Source organism: Bufo gargarizans, chromosome 6 (genome assembly GCF_014858855.1).
Source record: "Bufo gargarizans isolate SCDJY-AF-19 chromosome 6, ASM1485885v1, whole genome shotgun sequence".
NCBI classification, from domain to species: Eukaryota; Metazoa; Chordata; class Amphibia; order Anura; family Bufonidae; genus Bufo; species Bufo gargarizans.
This window is the reverse complement of record NC_058085.1, coordinates 122,270,406-122,296,060: the sequence shown is the minus strand read 5'-3', so window position 1 is coordinate 122,296,060 and position 25,655 is coordinate 122,270,406. Positions and strand designations below refer to the sequence as shown.

At 43.0% G+C, this 25,655-nt stretch overlaps 1 protein-coding gene across 9 annotated transcripts; it reads left to right on the top strand.

The window, feature by feature from the left end:
- The first annotated feature begins 451 nt into the window (after nt 1-451).
- GJD3 (gap junction protein delta 3) lies at nt 452-9,887 on the top strand. 9 transcript variants are annotated; one of them, XM_044297656.1, is made up of 5 exons: nt 452-597; nt 2,101-2,178; nt 4,597-4,670; nt 5,103-5,124; nt 6,009-9,887. In XM_044297656.1, exons 4-5 carry the CDS (start codon nt 5,109-5,111, stop codon nt 6,947-6,949), a joined length of 957 nt encoding a protein of 318 aa, XP_044153591.1. In that variant the 5' UTR covers nt 452-597; nt 2,101-2,178; nt 4,597-4,670; nt 5,103-5,108; the 3' UTR covers nt 6,950-9,887. The 9 variants fall into 9 exon arrangements, with proteins under 9 accessions (XP_044153591.1, XP_044153592.1, XP_044153598.1 ...); XM_044297657.1 differs by having other exon boundaries at nt 4,573-4,670; XM_044297658.1 differs by having other exon boundaries at nt 490-593.
- The last annotated feature ends 15,768 nt before the right edge of the window (nt 9,888-25,655 follow it).

Here is a 25,655-nt window from a genome sequence, read left to right as displayed (position 1 = left end):
AAGAAGTAGCAGTCAACCAGCTACTTCCTGTCCCTGAAACTGAAGACAGGTAAGCGTGGAGTGAGTTGATCTCAGAAGAGGAGTTATTGCACAGGAGCAATGTGAATAGAAGTCGAATTCTGCTTTATTACCTGGAAGTGCCTTTCATTGAGTGGGATTAATTCAATTCTTTATTTTAACCATTCAAGGATCTCTGTATGAGAGCATTATTTTAGGTTTGACAATATACTCCCCAATTATTATTTTTTTGTTATATGATGGAAGTTGTATTATCTTTGAGCTAGGAAAACAGACATTTCTTTATGGAGACACCAGTGTATATATGAGAGTCAGTGGGTTGAAGAATGAACTCTGAGCCTTATGTAAACACTTGTAGTTTTACATCCAGAGCAGTCCTACCATGAAGCAGTAGACTGAGCTTGTATGCACATAGTAAGATGTCCCTTTAAGGGAGGTGGGGTCAGACAGAGCCTAAATATCACTTCATCCTGATACTGTCCAGGGAAAATGAAGTGAAAGTTGCTCTGAAAGCTCCAGGCTATAAGCGTGCACTGCTGGGAAGGCAACGTTTTCCGTCATGTATACTCTAATGTGTAGGTAAGTCCAGATTTTGAAGAGCCAACAGAAGACCACAGTTTGGGATATTTATTGGAACATATTGTGCTAAGTATTGCAGTGTCAGGAATGGACAGTATTATAAAACTGCTGTTTTCTATAGAGAGGTTACTGAACTGGTGTCCCTATAGTTTACATGCGTGGTTTATCTGTGTAGTTGGAGATATTATTGTGTGGAAACAGATGGTTAGTACATTTGTGCCAGTGTAGGAAATGTATGAATCTAAATGTCTGTGTATTAAAGATCGTTAAATTGTACAGGGGTCTGTAACACAAGAAGGTGAAAGTACATATCGTGGGGTGTGTATGTGTGTTAGACAGAAGGTAGGGATATGTATCTTGTGTAGTTTGGGTATTAGGGAGAGTAAGAGGTATATATCTAGTGCTGATACATGTGACGGTGAAGAGCGGTATTTATCTTGGTGTTGATTTGTGTGTCTTATCGATGTATTAGGAGAACTGAACATATGATTATCATTTATCTCTGTATAAGGTGGAGAGGCATGTATCCTGGTGTCTGGGTATTAGGTGGAGGGGTATGTATCTTGATGCTGATGTATTATATGGAGAGGTATTTATCTTGATGCCTGTGTATTATAACAGGAGAATTACCATATTATCTTGTCTATGCATTAGGAGAAAGGAACATATATCTATCATGGTGTCTGTGTATAAGGAGGAGATCTATGTATCTTGAAGGCTCTGTGTTAGGATGAGATAAGAGCATATATCGTGGTATCTGTGTATTATGAGGGAATATGTATCATGGTTTTATGTATCCTGGTGGCCCTATGTTAGGATGACATGGGAAATAGTTATCTTGGTGCATGTGTATTATGAGGGGACATGAATGTGTCTTAGTGTGTGTATTAGAAGATGGGGTGGTGTAACCATTCTGGATATTGTGTATTGGGAGAAGGTTAGAACTGGTTTAGAAATCCAAATTATTTTTACATTGTGAATATCTTCATAAGAATAATCTCAAAACTATCAATGATAACAGTTCCATTGTTGGTAAATTTGTCTTCCATACATAAAACCGGTCCCTATGGTATTATCTAGTGGAAGGAGAACATCACGCTAGTTGTCATTCTGGACTATTTTAACAATTGGATTGAATATACATTGCTTGTGGCATGTATACAGTATAATCATTTCAGCTATCACTAATTGATGAAGAAAATTGTAAGCACGTAAATTCATCTTTAGAGCAGTAAATACCAAACTTATTACCATGGGAAAATCCCTGAATTATTACTACTCCTGGGGGATTCCTACCTCTGAGAAGCTTAGTTGAGGAGCAGGAAATGATCCAGTCAAATAGTTTCACCAAGATTTGTTTCTGTTTTGCTTGTCCCTCGAAAACCTTGAAAAGACTAAAATCCGCATGTCAGGGAACCATGCTTTGGAAATATTACTTTAGAGGTCTGCATCTTAATGTTTTTGCATTAGGAATAAGTATGTATTTTTTTGTCTGTGTATTAGGGAGCGGTATGTACGGTATCTTGGTGTCTGTGAACTAGGAGAGGTATCTATCATGGTTTTTGCCTATTAGGAGGAGAGGTATGTATCTTAATTCTTGGACATTAAGTAGAGGTATGTATCTTTGATAGTGTCTGTGTATGTGATGGAAAAGAGAGATACGTATCTTGATACCATAAGAAGGTGGAGAGTGATATATGATCTGGTGTCCGTTCACTAGAAATGGCTGATAGGTATGTAACTTTGTGTCTGGGTATAAAGCTACATTCACACGACTGTATCCATTTTGTGGTCTGCCAAATACGGATACCATCAGTGTGCTGTCCGAATCTGTATGCCCATACCACAAATCATATATAACATGTCCTATTCTTGTCTGCGAAATGCGGACCAGAGACCCACTCAAGTCAATGGGTCCAAGAAAAAAGCAGACGGCTTACAGACGGTATCTGTATTTTGCGGATCCGCAAATCATGTGAATGTTGCCTTAGGAAGAAGTATGTTGTTTGCATCATGAAGGGTAGAAAGTTTTATCCCGATGTCTGTGTATTAGATTGGATGTGTATTTTATTAATGTGTATTAGCAAGAGGTAAAATGTTTCTATCTCGGTTTCTCTATTATGAGAAAGGAAGAGCTATGTATCTTGGTGTGTCTGTGTAAAAGGTGGAGGGGAGAAGTATGCAATGTCTGTGTATGAGAAAAAGGTGTGAAGTATATATCTTAGTTTTTGTGTGTTAGATGGAGAGATATGCATCTTTATGTCTGTGTATAGTATCAGGTGGTGAGGTATGTAAAGTATCTTGGTGCCTGTATTAGGTGGAGGTGAGAGGTATGTATCTTGGTGTCTATGTATTAGGTGGAGAGGTAAGTAATTTACCTTGGTGTTTGTATAAAATATAGAGAGGTATATATCTTGGTGTCTGTATATTAGATGGAGAGGTAAGTAATGTATCTTAGTGTCTGTATAAAAAATTGATGGAGAGGTATGTATCTTATTGTCTATTAGGTGGATAGGTATGTATCATAGATTCTGTATTAGATGGAGTGATAAGTATTATAGTGTCTGTGTATTACAGAGGTATGTATCATAGTGTCTGTGTTAGATGGAGAGGTATGTATCAGAGTGTCTGTGTTAGATGGAGAGGTATGTATCATAGTGTCTGTGTTAGATGGAGAGGTATGTATCATAGTGTCTGTGTTAGATGGAGAGGTATGTATCATAGTGTCTGTGTTAGATGGAGAGGTATGTATCAGAGTGTCTGTGTTAGATGGAAAGGTATGTATCATAGTGTCTGTGTTAGATGGAGAGGTATGTATCAGAGTGTCTGTGTTAGATGGAGAGGTATGTATCAGAGTGTCTGTGTTAGATGGAGAGGTATGTATCAGAGTGTCTGTGTTAGATGGAGAGGTATGTATCATAGTGTCTGTGTTAGATGGAGAGGTATGTATCATAGTGTCTGTGTTAGATGGAGAGGTATGTATCATAGTGTCTGTGTATTAGATGGAGAGGTATGTATCAGAGTGTCTGTGTTAGAGGGAGAGGTATGTATCATAGTGTCTGTATTAGATGGAGAGGTATGTATCATAGTGTCTGTGTGAGATGGAGAGGTATGTATCATAGTGTCTGTGTTAGATGGAGAGGTATGTATCATAGTGTCTGTGTTAGATGGAGAGGTATGTATCAGAGTGTCTGTGTTAGAGGGAGAGGTATGTATCATAGTGTCTGTGTATTAGAGGGAGAGGTATGTATCATAGTGTCTGTGTATTAGATGGAGAGGTATGTATCATAGTGTCTGTGTTAGATGGAGAGGTATGTATCAGTGTCTGTGTTAGAGGGAGAGGTATGTATCATAGTGTCTGTGTATTAGATGGAGAGGTATGTATCATAGTGTCTGTGTTAGAGGGAGAGGTATGTATCATAGTGTCTGTGTATTAGATGGAGAGGTATGTGTCTGTGTTAGATTGAGAGGTATGTATCAGTGTATGTTAGATTGAGAGGTATGTATCATAGTGTCTGTGTTAGATGGAGAGGTATGTATCATAGTGTCTGTGTATTAGATGGAGAGGTATGTATCATAGTGTCTGTGTATTAGATGGAGAGGTATGTATCAGAGTGTCTGGGTATTAGATGGAGAGGTATGTATCATAGTGTCTGTATTAGATAGAGAGGTATGTATCAGAGTGTCTGGGTATTAGATGGAGAGGTATGTATCAGAGTGTCTGGGTATTAGATGGAGAGGTATGTATCATAGTGTCTGTATTAGATAGAGAGGTATGTATCATAGTGTCTGTGTATTAGATGGAGAGGTATGTATCATAGTGTCTGTGTATTAGATGGAGAGGTATGTACCTAGGTTTTTGTGTATTAGTTGGAGATGAGAGATATGTATTGTAGTGTATGTGTATTAGATAGAGGTTAGAGGCTTATTAGTTTATACTGAGTATATGACACTGATTAACCATTTAACTTCCAGTCTCCAACATCATCTTCTCTACAGTTTATCCGCCATTGTCCCCACCCAGTGAAGGGTGGACAAAGCTGTGCTTGATGCCTCAGCAAGACAGTTGAGAGGTATGCGCTAAATGTAGACTTTCTTATCTTGTATCAGTCTGGGAGAGTGGGACAGTGCCGCACAACTACAACATTAACCCCTTCAAAACCACAGGGATCAGCAAAGCATCACCTGCTGCATCCACAAGCTGGGATGTGGATAACCATTACTGAAACAATCACATGTAACAAGTTCCTTGTAGAGAGATTACCAACATACACCTCTAACTATAATCCGACATGTACTAACAACTTTTATAATGGTGCACATATGTGAAACATGCTAATTCACCTGAATTGGCATTCAAAGATTAAAAAGTAAAGGGCGCCTAAAATTCTAACCTCAGATCTGAATTATAACCAAGATAGAAATGCATTATAACATTTACTGTAAAATTTGGGGTCTTAATTGATTCTATTCTCTTTTGTATCTCTGTATGGTCTTTATGATAGATCTCCATGCAAGCCAGAAAAGGTATATATACACTTAAGTAATGCTCAAGGTTTAAATCCTATTTTGTGGGCCACAATGAAAATATATCTTTGGGGTATGTACAGAAATGAACTTGTATTTATAGTTTGATGTGAAAATTATAAACTATGACATTATATATAGATCTATACAGTATATATATATATATCATCTTAATTTTTGTACATACTCCCAAACTACATGTTGACTAACACACACAGATATTTTAATTTGTTTTTCATGGTTTATTCACTCCATGTGTGTTCATATTAAGCAATTGTATTTTAGAAAATGGATTACTAATGGTACCGTCAGAAATCTATATGTTGGGGTGATGATATTTCATCTTGATGTTCACCTAACACAACACTGTTTCTTTAGAATTCCCAGTTAAGATATAAAAAATTATAAAAATAGCATTCACTGGCAATATCAGTGTTGACAGTATCACTGAAATCAATGCATTCTAGTTCATCAATTTGCAGCTTCCACACAACATGTGTATTTTGTGGATGTGAGATCTACATATATGGATATGTCCAGTTGAGAAACCATTAAACTACTACTGTATTTAAGTAATTACAGCTCTATATTGATGTTGGAAATAGGGATGTAGGTCTTATTACTTTAATGGTAGTATAGTTATAAAATTATTTTATTATTAACTATATAAATAAAATATAAAAATCTAATAAATACATTTGGAATTGTAGATCAATTTAAGGTTATAATTGCAGCCATCGAAATATGGTCTTAGTTCTGGTGGATAATATCAGCTCAGTTTCTGGGAAGTAAATAAAATATAATATATAAAATATTAGAATTGAAAGAATTTGCAAATATAAAAAGATGTATTAATACTGTAAATGTCATTTTGTCCTCTGCAGAACAAGCATCCAGAATAAGATTCGACATGGGGGAGTGGGGCTTCCTGAGCTCATTGTTAGATGCAGTGCAGGAGCATTCTCCCATGGTGGGACGATTCTGGCTGGTGGTGATGCTGATTTTCCGCATACTGATTCTGGCCACAGTGGGCAGCGATATGTTTGAAGATGAACAGGAGGAATTTGTGTGTAACACTTTGCAGCCTGGTTGTCGGCAGGTGTGTTATGACCAAGCTTTTCCCATCTCGCACTACCGATTCTGGGTCTTCCACATTGTGCTGCTGTCAGCTCCAGCAGTGCTGTTTGTTATATATTCCATGCACCAGAATACCAAGATAGGAAGAGATGCTGCTGAAGAAGAGGAGGCTCAGCATGGACGACAAGCCAGTATAAGATCCAAATTAAAGTCTGAGCAGCGGGGACGCCACATAAGGACTTTTTACATCATCAATGTGGTCATGAGGATACTGGCGGAGGTGGGTTTTCTGGTAGGACAATGGCTTCTCTATGGGTTTAAAGTATCCCCGGAGTATGCTTGTGTGCGCTTACCCTGCCCAAACACAGTAGACTGTTTTGTATCCCGACCAACAGAAAAGACAATTTTTCTACAATTCTACTTTGTGGTAGGGATCATCTCTGCAATTCTCAGTCTGTCTGAACTGCTGCACATTCTGGTGAAAGGAAAATGCCGCTCCAGGGATGGTCTGGGACCTAGCCCACCTCCAGCCTATGAGAGGGATAACTGGTCCAACAGAGAACATGAGAGGACAAATCATTTTCTTTTGCAGAGGCAAACTAATGATGAGCGACGGGCTAGCGGAGCTGGTGGCCACCGGCTTTCCATTGCATATCCTCCAGGCAGTGCCTACAAGCTTAAAGTGACCCCTAGCACAGCTATCAGCAGTAAGTCATCCAGACTGATCAAAGGGGACTTAACAGTATAGAGAAGGCATGAAAGTAACAGAGGCACCACGAAAGATGCCATCATAGTGGAGTGATGACCACCATCTTGTCTTTCTGGATGATTTGTGTCCTTGGTTCCGTACACAGGACTCTAAAAATAACTCTTACAGTATTTTGTGCAACCAGTTCAAACATTTAGAGTATAATCACCTTATATTGTAAGAGAGAGAGACTATTCACAAGGTGCCTTTTTGGTTTTAGAGTCTCATTTTGTAATCTTTATTGCTATTTCAGTAGACAGATGCAAATCTAAAGCCTGGTCGTCGAAACTGTCAATGAAGCTAATGAGGCGTAAAGTGGTAGAACACTCAAAAATGTGGTCACCTAGCTTAAAAAAGAAAAAGCACTATAGTTCTAAGCTATAACTGCCTGGCAGAAAGCAGCATTATATCACTAATACAGACTTTGGAAACTCTCAGATTTCCCATACAGAGCAGTATGAACTCTGCACGAGCCCAATTGCACTAAACTAGGCAAATAAACTTTCTTCACTGGCATCGCCTATCGTGATTTACACAGATTATAAAAAGGACCAGATCTAATAAAGTGTCAGGATTTATGGTAGGCAGGAATGAGGGCAGGCTGGGATTTGTATATCATAAGTCTCTATACTTCAGTGGAATGTGTACAGAGAATTCTACCGCTGAGCCTGAGTATCACCAGCACAAGACAAAGATACCAACCGCGTCTCCCTTAAATGGCAAATAAATGGAAAAAGTCCGACGGCTTGTTAAATAGACACATAAAAGTAAAAGCCTTCCACATAAGCAAAAACCGCCATGACGTCTGTATCTTGTACCTTCTCTGTAGAGGGAAACAAGGTACACAAATAAGACATACTCACCATACACAGTATAGTTACAGAAAATAGCCGATTACTTGTTAAAGGGTCCTGAATCCTCTTCTCTAGTGTCCTCCCTGGCATTTCACTAGAGAGTCATTTTACGGCAGTTTATGATATCCCCTGCACCTAATTTATGGCAAGATGCAGGCCTCATCATCAATTAGACGTATCCTCCGGCAGTCCGTGCGCCTATACGGAAATCTACGCAGCTCGTAGTTGAGTTAGATTTCAGTCTTCTTTTACGCCAAAACTGGTATAAAAGAAGACCAATGCTCCGGGCCGGTGGCCTTGTCCCCTTGCCACGCCCCTTCCCTAGATTTAGGTGCAGCAGCATTGACATGGGGTTTGCAAGTTTTTTACATCAGAAAAAAATGATACATTTCCACCTATGCCTTTGTGAAACTAAATGGCATAAAAAAATATAATAAAATAAAAGGATGCCACACCTGTCCACAAATTGTGTGGTATTACAACCCACCCCCAGTCATTTCAACAAAGCTGATCTGCAGTGCCAGACACAACCCTTAGACAGGTGTACAGCAATCGTCTATTTCCAGAATTGCCATAGAAATGAATGGAGCGGCCTCGCGCATGTGCGACTTGCCGTTGTGCTCATTTCACGGGGGCTGCAGAGGGTACGCAATAGATGTTAAAAGCCTCCTCTCTGGGGTCCTTCCTGGTGTTTCACTAGTGAATAAAGATAATGGGGGTCATTTATCAAAGACCGGTTTTGTACGCCAGTCTTTCAATAGCCCCCTGTGCTGCTGGAGGAAGTGCCTAAGGCCTTGTCCTAAATTAGGTGCACCTCCGGCAGTCCATGTGCCTGGAGTAGTGGCCCTGGCTGGAGTAGTTTTCATTCCTCTTTTAATACCTGTTTCTGGGCATAAATGTTAGTAAATTTGTGGGGCTGATGTTCCTGCCCAGGCCCCCACCATCGTCCGCCACTCCCATTTGTGAACTGAGGGATTTAGGGGGTCATTTACTAATAGATATACGTCACTTTTTATGCCTGTTTTAGGTGTAGAAAATGGTCTAAATGTTAGACAGCAAAGGAAGCTGGCATAAATTTAGACAGGCGGTGGATATGCCAAAATTATGTAGAGGCCGGCACCACTACATAAATTGGCACATCCACCGCCACCTAAAGGGGTATTAAGACCGGCGTCTAAAACGCTGGCCTTAAATAACCCCCTTAGTTTACAGATGCTGGTGGGCATGGGATAGAGCTTAGGGATCTGTGCAGCCCCTCCTCTGTCGTGTCATCCGCATTAGTGAGAAGAAGTATAATATAGGGCAATCCACCCCATCCTCACCAGCTATCGTGAAACTACTACTCCCGGACTTGGAGAGCTACGGGTTGGGGACCACTAACACAAGTCCCCTTCTAAAAGTTCTTTTGCACTAAAAATGTATAGATTTGAAAGCAGCGTTTCTAAAATTGCACGCATTGTACATATGTATATATTAGCAGCACAACATTAAACTGGATAGTATGAGGAATAGCTTGCAGACACGAGGAGCGTAGGACAAGCAATAGCGTTTCTTAAGACTCTGTCATATGAGATTGTCGGTCATTGTGTCTTACTTTGTGATTATTGGCTTTTTATGCAAATACATTTTTTTTTGTAATGTGTTTCAGTATGGAAATCTTTTACAGCAGACACGTAGCAGACATAGGAGTTACTGCATCCACTGGTTATGGCTTCCAATACAATGGGTTAACGCCACAATACACATTCTGTAGTAAAAGTATTTAATCTTATCTAATCTGGTAACCACTATTGTTAGGAGATTGGGTGATACCTAGTCCATTCATTACAATCCCAAAGACATGGACATTATAAGCATCACTCTTAGGGTCCATTCACACGTCCGCAATTTCATTCCGCATTTTGCGGAACGGAAATGCAGACCTATTCATTTCTATGGGGCACCCGGACACAGAATTGCGGGTCCGCCCTTCCGTTCCGCAAAAAAATTGAACATGTCCTATTCTTGCCCGCAATTGCGGACAAGAACAGGCATATTCTATTAGTGCCGGCAATGTGCGGTCCGCAAAATGCGGAATGCACATTGCCGCTGTCCGTGTTTTGCGGATCCGCAAAACACATTGCAGACGTGTGAATGGAGCCTTAAGGGGTTCTCTCACTTCAGCAAATGGCATTTATCAAGTACAGAAAGTTACAAGGCACTTACTAATGTATTGTGATTGTCCATATTACTTCCTTCACTGTCTTGATTTATTTTTCCATCACATTATACACTGCTGGGATCCAGAGGTTATGACCACCCTGCAATCCAGCAGAGCTGGTCGTGCTTGCACATTATAGGATGAGATATAGGCTTTGTCCTATAGCGTGTATGCACGACCATCACTTCTGGTTTGCAGGGTGGTTGTAACCATCGAAACGAGCAATGTATAATGTGATGGAAAAAATGAATCCAGCCAGCAAAGGAGTCAATATGGACAATCACAATACAGTAGTAAGTGCCTTGCTATTAACTTCCTCTACATGATAAATGCAGTTTGCTGAAGTGAGACAACCCCTTAAAGAAATTACTGCTTTATATGTTGATTTGCACAGTCACGCCCCCTTGTAATCCTCTATATGGGACAGAACAACGGAGATGTCGGCACGTATGAAAAAAGGAATCATGGAAATATCCTTCCCCATATAGCTAAGACTTGGAGAAAGATCTTAATCTTTTGCTGTCCTGTGCTTGGGGACCAGATTGTATAAGAACAAACAGGGTTAAAACATGACTTGTCCTATTACAGAATACCTCTAAGGGTACATGCATACGTTCAGGATTCATGTGTGGAGAATCTGAAATCCGCAGGTGTTCGCAGGCAAATCTGTGCGGTCAATCCGCATTAATTTATGCGGATTTGCATGCAGATTTGGTGCAGATTTTCCGCATGCGGATTTCACTAAGTGAATGAAGAAAATCCGGTCAGGAAAAATAAAATAAATTGACATGCTGAAGATTTTAAAATCCGCACCGCAGGTCAAAATCCGCGTGTAAAAAATCCGCATCATGTGCAGAATTTCAAATTCTCATAGAATACAATATACATGACCTACGGTGCGGATTTTCCGCACGCAATCCTGATCGTGTGCATGTAGCCTAAAGGGGTTGTGACACTTAATAACACATTACCTATTCACAGGTCAAAGGTCAGGCCCACAGCGATCACGAGAACAAGGGTCCACAAGGGCCGCTTGGGCCATGAAGCCGTGGTGCGCATACGTGTTCACCACTACATGCACTTCTATGGGACTACCGAGTACAGTGCTCACAGCAGCCCCATAGAAGTGAATGGAGCGGTGGACACGCATGCGCACCACCACCACCACCACTCCATTTCTCATGAGGCAGTTTAGCGGCACTTGAGGAGACCTGTTCTAGTGATTTCTTGTGGTCCCAGAGGTTGGACTCCCAATGATCGAACAGTTATCCCCTATCCTGTAGATGGAGGATAAGTGTGATTAGTGGCACAACCCATTTAATCAGCAGCTTTTCCTGACACGTCTGTTTGAGCAAACACTTGCATTCACAACTTGTACAGCAGTTCTGGAACATCTTAACTTAGAAGTCTTCATTTTGCCATTCCTCTGTTATGCCTCCTGTAAATGTATGGTTTGACAACTGGATGTCAATGGTGAGTGTCACTACACAGACTGACATTGTCGAGCCAGCGCTGATAATTGTTAACCATTTAAAATCTTTTCAGCTTCAGGAACATTAGCCCTGTGTTCGGACACAGACGCAATCGAGCCAAGCGTTGGTCTGTCTCCAGAGAGATGTCTATACGTCCCTAGGACAACAAGCATGGTGATTTAACGTAGCTGCACCCCGCTTGTTTGAAGTTTCGGTCACATTTGCTTGTGCATATTCGCCATCTTTCTTTTTGGTTTTCCAAACCTATAGCATACAGGGAGGTACACAGATATCATAGAGCCCCACAGCAAAACTTAGTACAGCCCTGCCCCTTCCCTCATGAGATGTCTGCCTAATTGTTTTTAAAGGGGTTTTCCAAGATTTTGATACTGATGACCTATCCTCTGGATAGGTCATCAGTATCTGATCAGTGGGGGTACGACACTCAGGACTCCCGCCGATCAGATGTATAGCAGCTGTACTTGGTATTGTGCCCAGATCCATTGAAGTGAATGGGGCTGAGCGTGATATCAAGCACAACCGCTATACAATGTACAGCGCTGTGCTTGGTAAGCACAGAGAAGGCTGCAGCACTCTCAGGAGCCCCGGTGCCTTCTCAAACAGCCGGTCAGTGGGGGTCCCAGGTGTCGGACCCCCACAGATCAGATACTGATGACTAAGGGTCCATTCACACGTCCGTGTGTGTTTTGCGGGTCCACGCATTGCAGTCCGCACATCGCGGTACTTAATAGAAAATGCCTAATCTTGTCCGCAATTGCGGTCAAGAATAGGACATGTTCTATTTTTTTCGGGAACGCAATTCCGAATTCCACAAAATGCAGAACGAAATTACGGACGTGTGAATGGGGCCTTATCCTGAGGACAGGTTAACAGTATAAAAATTTTGGGAAAACTGGAGGAATATCTTAATTACCCACTTTACATGATTTCTATGTAAAAAACAAAAAGTGGAACAAACACTTTATAAATATGCCGCTCATAGCGAACACCCTATTTCTCAATGTTTTTACACCAGACAATTGGCATAAGCACATTGATAAATCCCCTCATACAGATCTGCGCCTCTGCCTCCTCATGCAGTGCGTTATGAAGCCACCATGAGGGGGAACTTGATGCACAGTAATTTACACAGTTACCGTTAAATGCAATGGAAGCTGTAAAATCTCTTTGTACTGAGCTCTCTCTAGTGGCAGCTGCCAGAAAATGCTGTGTTTTCATGTTGGGAACAGAAGGAGATTGGCGTCCCCCTCCTCCCAGCCCCATAGCAGGCAAGTGGTCTGCCTCCATAAAAGGTACACCACTGGGAGGTACTTTGATTAGCTATTCTTGTCACTATGGGGGAGATTTAGCAAAACTGATGTAAAGTAGAACTGGCTTAGTTGGCCATAGCAGCCAATCAGATTCCACCTTTCATTTTTGAGAAAATGAAATATGGAATCTGATTGGTTGCTATGGACACCAGTTTGATAAATCTCCCCCTATGTGCTGTACATGAATTATTTTGGCATCGAGGAAGTGTTGTCTCTGTTCCCGGTAGTGGCCGGGCCATGCCATCTTCGCCCGCTTTCTCTTCTCTTTTGTATATTCATGTTGGGAGATATTATATGTGTAATTTAATAAACTTGGTTTATTTTGGCTAATGTTTGGGCAGTTTTTACCCTGTTCTTTTCATGTCTTGGTTGCGTCTAATCTATTTAAAGAGGAATGGTAATACCCAGTTTTCAATGTATTCATACATTATCAGGAAGAATAACAAAGGAACAGCACAATGCAGACCTCTAAAAAAAGATGCACCAGGACTATTATTTCATGGGGAATGTAAGTGTTTAGTAACACAGATGTGAGGAAAGCTGACAGGTCCCCTTTGAATCTGTCTTATCAAAGAATTATGAAATGTTATCGTTTTCTATCCATGCACCTTACTTACTGTATGTTATTTCCATGTTTCCGGCTGTGGAATATTTCCTCAGGAAGCACAGACAGAAAACAGGCACAAGGAGTGTTTTATTATCTCTACTGCATTTCCTTAGCTCCAGCGGAAACCACTGGGATTTTTTATCACATAAATACTGCTCTAACTGCTTACGTCATGAACAGGGGCGTAGCTAAAGGCTCATGGGCCCTGGTGCAAGAGTTCAGCCCCCCCCCCCCCCCCTTCACTCAGCACTGGTGCACCTAGCTTTTCTGCTGCCCAAGGCAAATATTGAAATGCCCTGCCCCCCCCCCTTCCCTCCAGTCCTACTGTTAAAGGGGTTGTCCTCTTTTACTACTGATAACCTATAGGTCACCGATATCAGATCAGCCGGGGTCCTCCGACAACCCCATCGATCAGCTGTTTGAAGAGAGGGCAGCGCTCATATAAGAGCTGATTTCTCTGTTCTGTTCACCTGCTCGCCGTAGGATTTGCAGTGATGAGCAGGTAAACAGAGCAGAGAAGGCAGCGCTCATACAAAAAAAACAAAAACTGACAACCCCTTTAGAGACGTACTTGGAAAACATTACATACAGCGTTACAGAACATACAGGGTCATACAGCCCCACATATGTACCTCTTACACCCAGTGACCTCTCTTCTCTAATGTAGACATTCTCTTTCCTCTTCTTCTCCTGTCAGACCAGACCGCCATGGTGACTTCTTTCAGCAGTGCCTCGTCTCTGCAAAGTTTAACAGAGTTTAACTTTCCTACTTTTCCATCATTCTTCTCACCTTCTCAACACCCCATCCTGCCACCCCCAATACTGTGCCCACTGTGCTCCCCAATACTTTCCTACAGAAACAGTCCCCCTGAAAATACTGGTACCACACAGAAAACACCCCTTTATATTGTGCGCTAGTACAAAAAAAATCCCCCCTTCCTTTCAGATCAGACCCCCATTACAAAACCCTAAATGAGATCCCCCAATCTCAGACCAAACCCCCTTTAGACCTCTATGTCAGACCCCATATTGGACCCCAGTTTTAGGGGGGCTACCAAATTGTTACCGGACAGAAAAAAAAAATCGCAAAGAATTGCGGACCCACAAGGAGCCTTAACTATCACCAAAGAAATTGCACAAAAATCTTTGCATAGTAAATATAAATAAACTTTATTGACAATGTAAAAATACATACATAAAGATTTAAAAAAAGGCAGCACAAAGGTGGAACAAAAGGGAGAGGAATAGGACCCAAGGAGGGGCTGGGAGGTCAGCACACCAGGAATCAGGGAAAAATATATTAAGATAATCAGATGCTGGTCACCAAGACATCTCAAGACAATAAGCCCCAAGCAATGGCAAATGGAGACAAATGTGAGGATAAACAGACTTGGTGATTAAGAAAAAAGGATAAGCATACCCTGAGTGGTGTGTCGATCTCTCAGCCACCTCCTGACCCAACACCGTTTCGCCAGTCAATCTGGCTTCTTCTGGGGATGTGAAACAATGAACAAACACTCCCCTAATATACTGTGGCAAAGGAGAAGAAAGAATACCGAAACAGGAGCCACACATCTACAAAATATACAAGTTTTATTTAGGAAACAGACACAGCATAAAAAAGTTTAAAATCGTTGTATACAACAAATCCGGGCCATGTAAGCCGTGTATCGGCGCATGCCCATCTGAATCACCACAATTTCATGTATAAACCCCCACATCCATCAACATATCATAATATAAAGTGCATGAGATCCATCAACAATGAATAAGAGTTAATAAATACTTATCATGGTATTGGCATGATGGGGGGTGTCTGTGGCGGTCAGAAAGAAAGCCCCACGCGTATCGCCAGGCTTGCTGGCTTCCTCAGGAGTGCCTGGTTCCCAATAACAATCATCAAATATATATACATCAAATAATCAAGTAATGCCCTATACCTGTGCAGGGATGCCAGATGAAAGGAAGGGGCGGTAACTACCTTATTATCGTGGAGCGACATTGAGGCAAATGGGGAAGTCTCCCATAGTGCAGGTATGGGTACGTTGTGGGAAGCGAACGGCGTCCGGATGTGCCGTTCGCGCATGCGCCCATCCAAGCCGGCCCGCGCTGCGTTCCAAAGACCGGAAGTAGCAGCACGCGCCGGCCCGCAGGGTTCCCACTGCGTGTCAATGGTCGGAAGTGACGTAGATCCCGGCATGTGGCGGCGACGAGGGGAACTGCAGATGTACACGGAGAAAAAGGAAAACAGAAGCAGACCTTTTGCACCAGACTTGGCACATAAATTATACAAAACAGTAAATCAGAATCAAAGAAAAACCAAGAATTGAAATAGAGAATGAGAAACAAGTATTGCTCTGAAAATAAAGGGCATAAAAAAATATATCAAAAAAAGGAATAGATTAATCACAAGAACACACCAAAAGTAGTGTCAGAATAGTGATAATTAATGTGCTCAAAATCCCAAATATATATATATATTTCTGAGACGATTTTTCATGTATTATTATTTGTAATTATTATGCTTATTTATTACTTATTTTAAATCTATTTTTTATTTATTATTCTTTATTATTTATTTTATTATTTTCACCTATTTTTTATATATTTTTTGAATTACTATTGTTTTATATTAATTTTTCATTAATTTTTTATTTTTTATTTTATGATTTTTATTATATTTTATAATTTCTAGAATTTATTATTATTATTTTTTATTTTTTATTTATATTTTATTTACCTATTTTTATTTTTAAATATGATTTTTTATTCTTTTTTATTATTTATATTTTATAAAGGATTTTTTTAAAAAAAATATTAACAATTAATTAGTGCACTCAATTCAACCACATAGTGTCACACCCAATGGTATCTAAATAACCATTTTTAATTTTAATTACTAATTATGAATTGATCGAAAAAAAAAAAAAAAAAAAAAAAAAAAAAAGAAAGGGGGAAACAGAGAGAAACAGAAATGTAGAGCTCCATGCCAAAATCTGCAGCACCCCGCATCGAGGCCACAGGATCAAGAAGGTCACTCTCAGGGGTAATAACCATACCCGGGGTTGCGGCGTCCAAGGGTTATCCAGTTCAAATAATATAAAAACACACATGAATTGCAGTAAACTGGTCATCACAGGTCCAGACAAATGAGAAAGTCCTTAAGGAAAAAGACGTGATAGTCCAGTAGAATTCAGTGTCGTGGACGATGATCAAGAGATTCCCCAACCGAAGAAACGAAGTGCAGAAGAAAAATGATCCAGTCCCGAAGTAGAGGACCACGTAATCGCATGTAGTGTGAACTACATGCGATTACGTGGTCCTCTACTTCGGGACTGGATCATTTTTCTTCTGCACTTCGGTTCTTCGGTTGGGGAATCTCTTGATCATCGTCCACGACACTGAATTCTACTGGACTATCACGTCTTTTTCCTTAAGGACTTTCTCATTTGTCTGGACCTGTGATGACCAGTTTACTGCAATTCATGTGTGTTTTTATATTATTTGAACTGGATAACCCTTGGACGCCGCAACCCCGGGTATGGTTATTACCCCTGAGAGTGACCTTCTTGATCCTGTGGCCTCGATGCGGGGTGCTGCAGATTTTGGCATGGAGCTCTACATTTCTGTTTCTCTCTGTTTCCCCCTTTCTTTTTTTTTTTTTTTTTTTTTTTTTTTTTTCTTCGATCAATTCATAATTAGTAATTAAAATTAAAAATGGTTATTTAGATACCATTGGGTGTGACACTATGTGGTTGAATTGAGTGCACTAATTAATTGTTAATATTTTTTTTAAAAAATCCTTTATAAAATATAAATAATAAAAAAGAATAAAAAATCATATTTAAAAATAAAAATAGGTAAATAAAATATAAATAAAAAATAAAAAATAATAATAATAAATTCTAGAAATTATAAAATATAATAAAAATCATAAAATAAAAAATAAAAAATTAATGAAAAATTAATATAAAACAATAGTAATTCAAAAAAATATATAAAAAATAGGTGAAAATAATAAAATAAATAATAAAGAATAATAAATAAAAAATAGATTTAAAATAAGTAATAAATAAGCATAATAATTACAAATAATAATACATGAAAAATCGTCTCAGAAATATATATATATATTTGGGATTTTGAGCACATTAATTATCACTATTCTGACACTACTTTTGGTGTGTTCTTGTGATTAATCTATTCCTTTTTTTGATATATTTTTTTATGCCCTTTATTTTCAGAGCAATACTTGTTTCTCATTCTCTATTTCAATTCTTGGTTTTTCTTTGATTCTGATTTACTGTTTTGTATAATTTATGTGCCAAGTCTGGTGCAAAAGGTCTGCTTCTGTTTTCCTTTTTCTCCGTGTACATCTGCAGTTCCCCTCGTCGCCGCCACATGCCGGGATCTACGTCACTTCCGACCATTGACACGCAGTGGGAACCCTGCGGGCCGGCGCGTGCTGCTACTTCCGGTCTTTGGAACGCAGCGCGGGCCGGCTTGGATGGGCGCATGCGCGAACGGCACATCCGGACGCCGTTCGCTTCCCACAACGTACCCATACCTGCACTATGGGAGACTTCCCCATTTGCCTCAATGTCGCTCCACGATAATAAGGTAGTTACCGCCCCTTCCTTTCATCTGGCATCCCTGCACAGGTATAGGGCATTACTTGATTATTTGATGTATATATATTTGATGATTGTTATTGGGAACCAGGCACTCCTGAGGAAGCCAGCAAGCCTGGCGATACGCGTGGGGCTTTCTTTCTGACCGCCACAGACACCCCCCATCATGCCAATACCATGATAAGTATTTATTAACTCTTATTCATTGTTGATGGATCTCATGCACTTTATATTATGATATGTTGATGGATGTGGGGGTTTATACATGAAATTGTGGTGATTCAGATGGGCATGCGCCGATACACGGCTTACATGGCCCGGATTTGTTGTATACAACGATTTTAAACTTTTTTATGCTGTGTCTGTTTCCTAAATAAAACTTGTATATTTTGTAGATGTGCGGCTCCTGTTTCGGTATTCTTTCTTCTCCTTTGCCACATTGTGCTTTATATACCGAGGGCCGGCACTCTTCACTTTGATTTCTGGATGTGCCCCTATTTTTCTTTGATTGCATCCCCTAATATACTGCCCACACAGGTGTGTGAAAGGATTAATTAAAAACTTAGGTAACACCTCCATCAGTAGTCATGGTGCTTTAGGTCTAGTGGACCAATCAGTGCCCAGAATAGGGGCGGAACGAAGTTGACACAGCGGCCACGTGACGCAACACATGACCACAGCACATGACCAGAGCAAAAGAAAGAAAGAAAAAAAAAATGGGGGGGGCAGAGCAAAGCTGACATGGCGGTCACCAGTTTTAGACCTCAGATCAGACCCCCATTAGACCTCCACGTAAGACCCTGACCCAATATCAGACCTCAGACAAGACCCCCATTAGACCTCCAAACCCCCATAAAAGACACCCATTAGACCTACTAGACCCCCATTAGACCTCCAGACCCCCATATCAGACCTCCAGACCCCAATATCAGACCTCTAGAACCCCATTAGACCTCAAAACTCCCACTAGACCTCCAGACCCACATATCTGGCCCCATTAGACCTCCAGACCCCCAAATCTGACCCTATTATACCTCTAGACCCTCAATCAGACCTCCAGACCCCCAATCAAACCCCCATTAGACCTCTAGACGACCAATCAGACCCCCATTCGACCTCCAGACCCCCAGTCAGACCTCTAGAGCCCAGGTCAGACCTCTCCAGACCCCCCAATCATTCCTCTCCAGACCACCCCAGTCAGACCTGCAGACCTCCAGACCCCCCATAGACCTCTCCAGACCCCCATTTAGACCTCTGCAGACCCCCAGTGAGACCTCTCCAGACCCCCAGTGAGACCTTTCCAGACCCACCATTAGACCTCCAGACCCACCATTAGACCTCCAGACCCCCCCCAGTCAGACCACCAGACCCCCATTAGACCTCTCCAGACCCACCATTAGACCTCCATATCAGAACTCAGATCAGACCGTAAAATAATAAAGTAACTTACCTCTCCTGCCGCCACTCTCCTTGTCCTGGCTGTCTTCTCTTCTCAGGTCCCATGCTGCAGTCATCTGACCTCCTGCAGCGTCAGGTCAGAGTGTGCTCTGTACGTCCTGAAGCTGCAGGCAGCCAGGACACAGCAGCACGGGCCCTGAGAAGAGTGAGCAGGAGGAGGGGTAAGTACTGGACAGCGCTCACAGCGCTTCTCTCCCCCTCCTCCTGCAGACTAGTGAGCGCTTCCATTATGGAAGCGCTCGCTAGTATTCCCTTTATAAGATGCACTGCAACTTATAAAGGGAAAAGTACAGTACCACTGGCAAGGGGGACTGCCCCGGCTTAGGGCCCGGTTGCAACCGTGACCCCTATAGTTACGCCAGTGATCAGGAAGAAACCATGATGACACGTTCATAGATTCGTTCTACATGTCATGGGTTCTGTCTATAATGAAAACTAATGAAAACTAAAGCTCACTGCCGAATGTGTTGCACAGTGCATATTGCCGGCACTCAACAGATCATACTGACTTACATTGGGGTCAGTCTGGTTCTGCTGTAGTTTCCATTTATTGGATTTACATGGTCCACCTGTGGGGCAGATTTTCAAGAACGAATGTTCCTGTGAACGCTCATTCCCATCAATCTGCTTATCTAAATGTGCCGCCGGTTACCCGATCAATGAGCGAAATGCTCATTCATCGGGCGATCCTGTCGTTCATGCAGGCACCACCGATCACAGTTTCTGGGCAGCAGATCGTGCTGTCTAAACAAGGATCTCCTGCCCAGAAACAATGATTCTGTATGAGGACAAGGGACTGCAAGCAATAGCGATCTCTCGTTCTCATACTGTGGAGGAGATCGCTGCATGTAAATGCGTAGTCTCATTCACTGAACGAGCAGCCATCGGCACTGTTGAGAAGGAAGCGGCTGTTACATGGTGCAGTGTAAACCGGTCTTTAGACACATATGTGAACACTCCCTTAGACATATGCAACGCAGGGGTCCCTTAAAGTAAATGTTTTTCGTGATGCCAGTTGCAGTGAAGCAACAAGGGCACAGGGCCCCTATTTAGTGAAGGAGTAGATGGTACCCATGTGTATGAATGCCAGAGTGAGGTAGGGTAGCCTATAATGTCCCTTAATGTTTTGTGCACGTGTCACACTGCTCCTACCTGGATACTCTGGAACCCAGGAGTTGTCGTCCAAAGCAGAGCAAATAGGAGGAATAATCGAGGGATTTGAAGAAATAAATTGAGTCCAGACCTTGTGATGACGTTCAAATAACAGCTTTACTTGAGCAAACGTTTCTCCAACAGTTTCAGGCTTTGTCTTGCTTCCCAGCAGGCGTTAGCATTAACTCTGGCAGGCAAACAAACTCAACTCTGCTACATCTGTTGCTCTCTGGTTCTGCTGTTCTGACAATCTTACTGTAACACTTTGCTTCTTTATTTATGCTGCAACTCCTCTATGTAGTCTGACTCTAGCTTAATCCAGGGAACTATACCTCCTGGCTTCAGAGGCTTCAGGCTGTGGCCTCGATGTCCAGCAGAGCTGAAGGTGCTCTAGCTGGCTTAGGCAGGACACGACCGGGATGTGGACCTGCTTCCTTCCCCAAGCAGGGGGTACTCCCCACTGACCTCTAACTAACTAAACTAAACTCCTCCTTAGAGGGAGAGAAGAGAATGGAAAGAAGGTTCCATCCTCTGCAAATGTAGCTCTGCCATGCTTGCTGCCACCTTCTGGTGAACTAGGTACATTACATGAACAATAACAGTTGCATAGAAATAGCAATGCACATTACAGTGGACTAAAATAAATGCATATGATGACACTGTGTTAGCCCATAGAAGTAGTGTAGTGCGGAGTGGTAATGGCACTCTGGGCCATTACACATGCTAGCCCTCATGACTGGTGTGGATAACAAGGACTGTTTTACGGCATTGTATTACCTGTGAGTGGCAGTCCTAGTAAAACTCTCCACAATCTCATGTAGTTAGTCTAGGCTTAGTTGCAAATAGCCCTGAATATGCAGCAACTGTCCTTAATTTTCAGAGAAATTTTTGGAAAATTTAGCCCAAATAGGCGTAGGCTTATGTAAGTGCCACCCATAAGTGGGTGGTCCCAGGTGGGTTTGGGAAATTCCCAGGGAAGGGGTTGACATACCTCCAGTTTCTAGCATGTTGGTAAGTATGTCTATGCCATCAGTAACAGATTAACGTGATTTGTTGTATTACTGTAATGCGATTTTGTCACATTAAGGGGTTATGGCAGTCATAATAAAGGTGGCTACATCTGTATCTTCTGCTGCCTCATGAGCTACAGGCAAAGCCTTAATCTGTCTGTAGTACTTGACATATTTTCCTAACCATTCTTAGAATTCTATGTGTGGATATTTAAATGGGCAGGGGCGCGATGCCAAGGACGAGATGTGAGGTCACTGCCTCAGGCGACGTCATCTAAGGAAAAGCGGTGGGCAGCGGCTGGGCCGTGGGCAAGACTATTAACTAATATTAATTAACTTGATATTCAACTGTATCACCGTCTTCTCCCTGCCCCACCGTTCTCTCTCATTTTTGCACTGGCACACATTATAAGGGGGGATTTTTTTTAAATACTGGAACACATTATATGGGGGCATGGTTTTTACTGGGATACATTATTATGTGTGCTAGTATTAAGAATTATTACTATTGGAGTGCATTATGGTGGGCTTTATTACTACTGGCAGACCAGGGAGAACATGCATATCTGTATCCTATTGCTGTCTGTATAAGTAAGGTCAGGCAAACACACATAGTAGTAAGGCTGAAGCTCAGCCTGCGTTTGTGGGAGGGGCGGAGGAGGCCTATTTAGCGCCGCCTCACGCTCCCATCATGGACGCCGCGCTCTCACGTGACGTCTCTGCGCATCGAGGTAACAGTGCCGACGCGGCCGCTCACCTACGCTGCTGCTCCTTCCAGCCTTCCAGCCTTCCAGCCTCCGCTCGAAGTATTCCATCCTCCGGAACTGCGCTCCCCCGGTAAGCCAAGCGGCGCCTCGAGCTGCTCCCTGTCCTGGGAGCCTCGGCGCCGCGCTCTCACATACCCTCATGTCCGCATCCTGGCCCCACCTCCCGCACTGGTCGCCAGGCAGCACTGAAGCCGAGTCCCCAGCGCTCCCACCTATTCGCATGTTCACAACCTGGCCCCACCTCCCGCACCGGCTGGTCTCCAGGCAGCACTGACGCCGGGTCCCTGGCGCCGCCAGCCCCCCCCCCCCCACCATTAACCCCTTCACCTGTTATCGCATGGATAATAGCATCCTGGCTTCAACCAAGGTGCTTAAAAAATATATTGGTTTGCTCAGCATTGCAAACCCGACAGCTGAAGCCTCCCGACAGCTGGGGCCTCAGCAAAACAGTACATGCCTGGGCAATGAGCTGGCTTGGGGCACCAGCAACACCAAAACAAGGTTTTCAAACAGTGGAAGCCCATGCATGCCGCCCATAGTCAGGCATTAGATACTTCAATTAAAGTCCCACACATGCTGGAGCCAGGCCCCAACCAAAAAAAAAAAAAAAAACCTCTTATTTTTCAGGTACACACATACGTTTTAAATTTTATTCCACGCCATTGTCTGCCACAGCAGAGTCATGTCAATGTTTTCCTTCCTTAAGTTTCATCCACGCTATGGTCTGCCACGCAGCAGATTCATGTCAATTTTCCTCAGGTTCGTTCACGCTATTGTCTGCCACGCAGCAGATTCATGTCAATTTTTCCTTCCTTAAGTTTCATCCACGCTATTGTCTGCCACGCAGCAGATTCATGTCAATTTTCCTCAAGTTCGTTCACGCTATTGTCTGCCACGCAGCAGATTCATGTCAATTTTTCCTTCCTTAAGTTTCATCACGCTATTGTCTGCCACGCAGCAGATTCATGTCAATTTTTCCTTCCTTAAGTTCATCCACGCTATTGTCTGCCACGCAGCAGATTCATGTCAATTTTCCTCAGGTTCGTTCACGCTATTGTCTGCCACGCAGCAGATTCATGTCAAATTTTTCCTTCCTTAAGTTTCATCCACGCTATTGTCTGCCACGCAGCAGATTCATGTCAATTTTCCTCAGGTTCGTTCACGCTATTGTCTGCCACGCAGCAGATTCATGTAAATTTTTCCTTCCTTAAGTTTCATCCACGCTATTGTCTGCCACGCAGCAGATTCATGTCAATTTTCCTCAGGTTCTTTCACGCTATTGTCTGCCACGCACAAGATTCATGTCAATTTTTCCTTCCTTAAGTTTCATCCACGCTATTGTCTGCCACGCAGCAGATTCATGTCAAATTTCCTCAGGTTCATCACGCTATCGTCTGCCACGTAGCAGATTCATGTCGAATTTCCTCAGGTTTATTCACGCTATTGTCTACCACGCAGCAGAACACGTTAGTTTTTCGGACATGCTTCAGGTTCATCCACCGCCCTGACACGTATCAGGCACAGGTTCTCACGCCTCATGCGCTACTCACTCGCCCCGTCCTAACCCAGGTGCTTCGACGCGCCTCACGAGCTTCACTTCTAGCCGCGCAGCTAGCTCACGGGTTCGACCGCCTGCAAGGCATCAGACCATTCAGGGGCACCTCACAGGTGTCAGGCACGGTCAAGCTCGACCCAGCCTTCGCTCCCTGATTCACGCCAGGTTCTACCTTCTCCCGCTTATCTCAAACCTCACCCCATGTTTCTAGGGTCACCCCGGAGGTCTGCTCGTTTCAAAATTCGCTAGGCGAATTCCCCAAGGTACCAATCCTAGGTCACCTCTTCATCCAGGTCGTTTTTCGTTTACGATTTCATCAGCCGAGTCCAGGTAAGTTGGTTTCACTACTTCATTCCTTAGGGTCAGGCCAGCATCCGCAGGTCCTTCCTTCGGGGGGCTGAGGCCAGCGCATCAGGTAGGTTGGGCCTCTTAACCTCTTCCGGTAACGGATTCGGTCACTCTTCGGTGTTATTCAGAGGGTTTCACGGACTCACTCACTGGTGTCAGGTGGCTCTACCACCCTTCTCACCTTCCATTTTCCTTTTCACAGCATAATGTCCCACGCATCGGATATCGCCGAGACTCGCTCCATTCCAGAATCACCCGGCTCAGCCTACGGAAGCACCCTTTCAGGCAGGCAATGGACCATCCCTAAACTCATGGCCGAATTAACCAGGAGAGGCATCCGCTATCCTGCCACAGCCCGCAAAGCTGACTTGTACAGGCTGCTGACGGCAAGGCCTATCCCAGCGGCTGCAGAGCAGGTGTCTCTGTCCACGGTCCAGACAGCGCTGACCCAGCTTCATTCGGCGATCAACACTCTCACCAGCTCAGTGTCCGACATGCAGACCAGGTTGCTAGCGGTGGAAACCAGGCCATCAAGTCCAAGCACTCCCATCTCTCCGGCTCCAGGCCCGTCTGCCATCCATGCCCCAACTCCGAGCCAAGCCCCCAGCTCCTTCACCATTTCCCCATCACATTTTGTTCCCGACAATGTCCGAAAGGATATTTTGGCAGGTAAAGACGTTAACTTGGCTTCCATACTTATTTCCACCCACGACTTCGACGAGAACAGGACCATTGCCTGTGGAGATATATCAGTGGTTCTCAAGTCCAAAGATGCCCGGCTGCATAAAAAGCTCTCCATTCCAGAGTTCGTGCTGGCCTTCAGCCTTTTCCGAGACATCTTATGCTCGGCCCAACCGCACCGCAGAGAGGAACTTGACACTTACCTCTATAGGGTCACTGATTTGGGACACAAGTACGGAGGTCACGCATTTTACGACTATCATCGTTCCTTCTCTGCCAAAGCCGCCGCTGCTCTGTCCCAGTTCCGGCACATCACGGACTGGTCCATACTAGACATGGAGCTCTTCTGCAGGCACTTTGCTGGCCTCAAAGCTCCCACCTGCGCCAATTGCCAGTCCATCCTGCATTCCTCCGACTGGTGTCCCAACTCAGGGGCCCTGGCCCAAGGCAGACCCTCCGCTCTCCCTTCCACCTCTTCAAGTTCAGGGCAGAACACAGACAAATGGGGCAGGCCCATAGTGTTTTTGGGCAGAAGCCAAATCTGTAACAATTTCAATTGGTCCGACTGCTATTTCTCAAAATGCAAGGCCTTGCATATTTGCACTATTTGTTTCAGGGCCCACCCCCAGTCGTCCTGTCC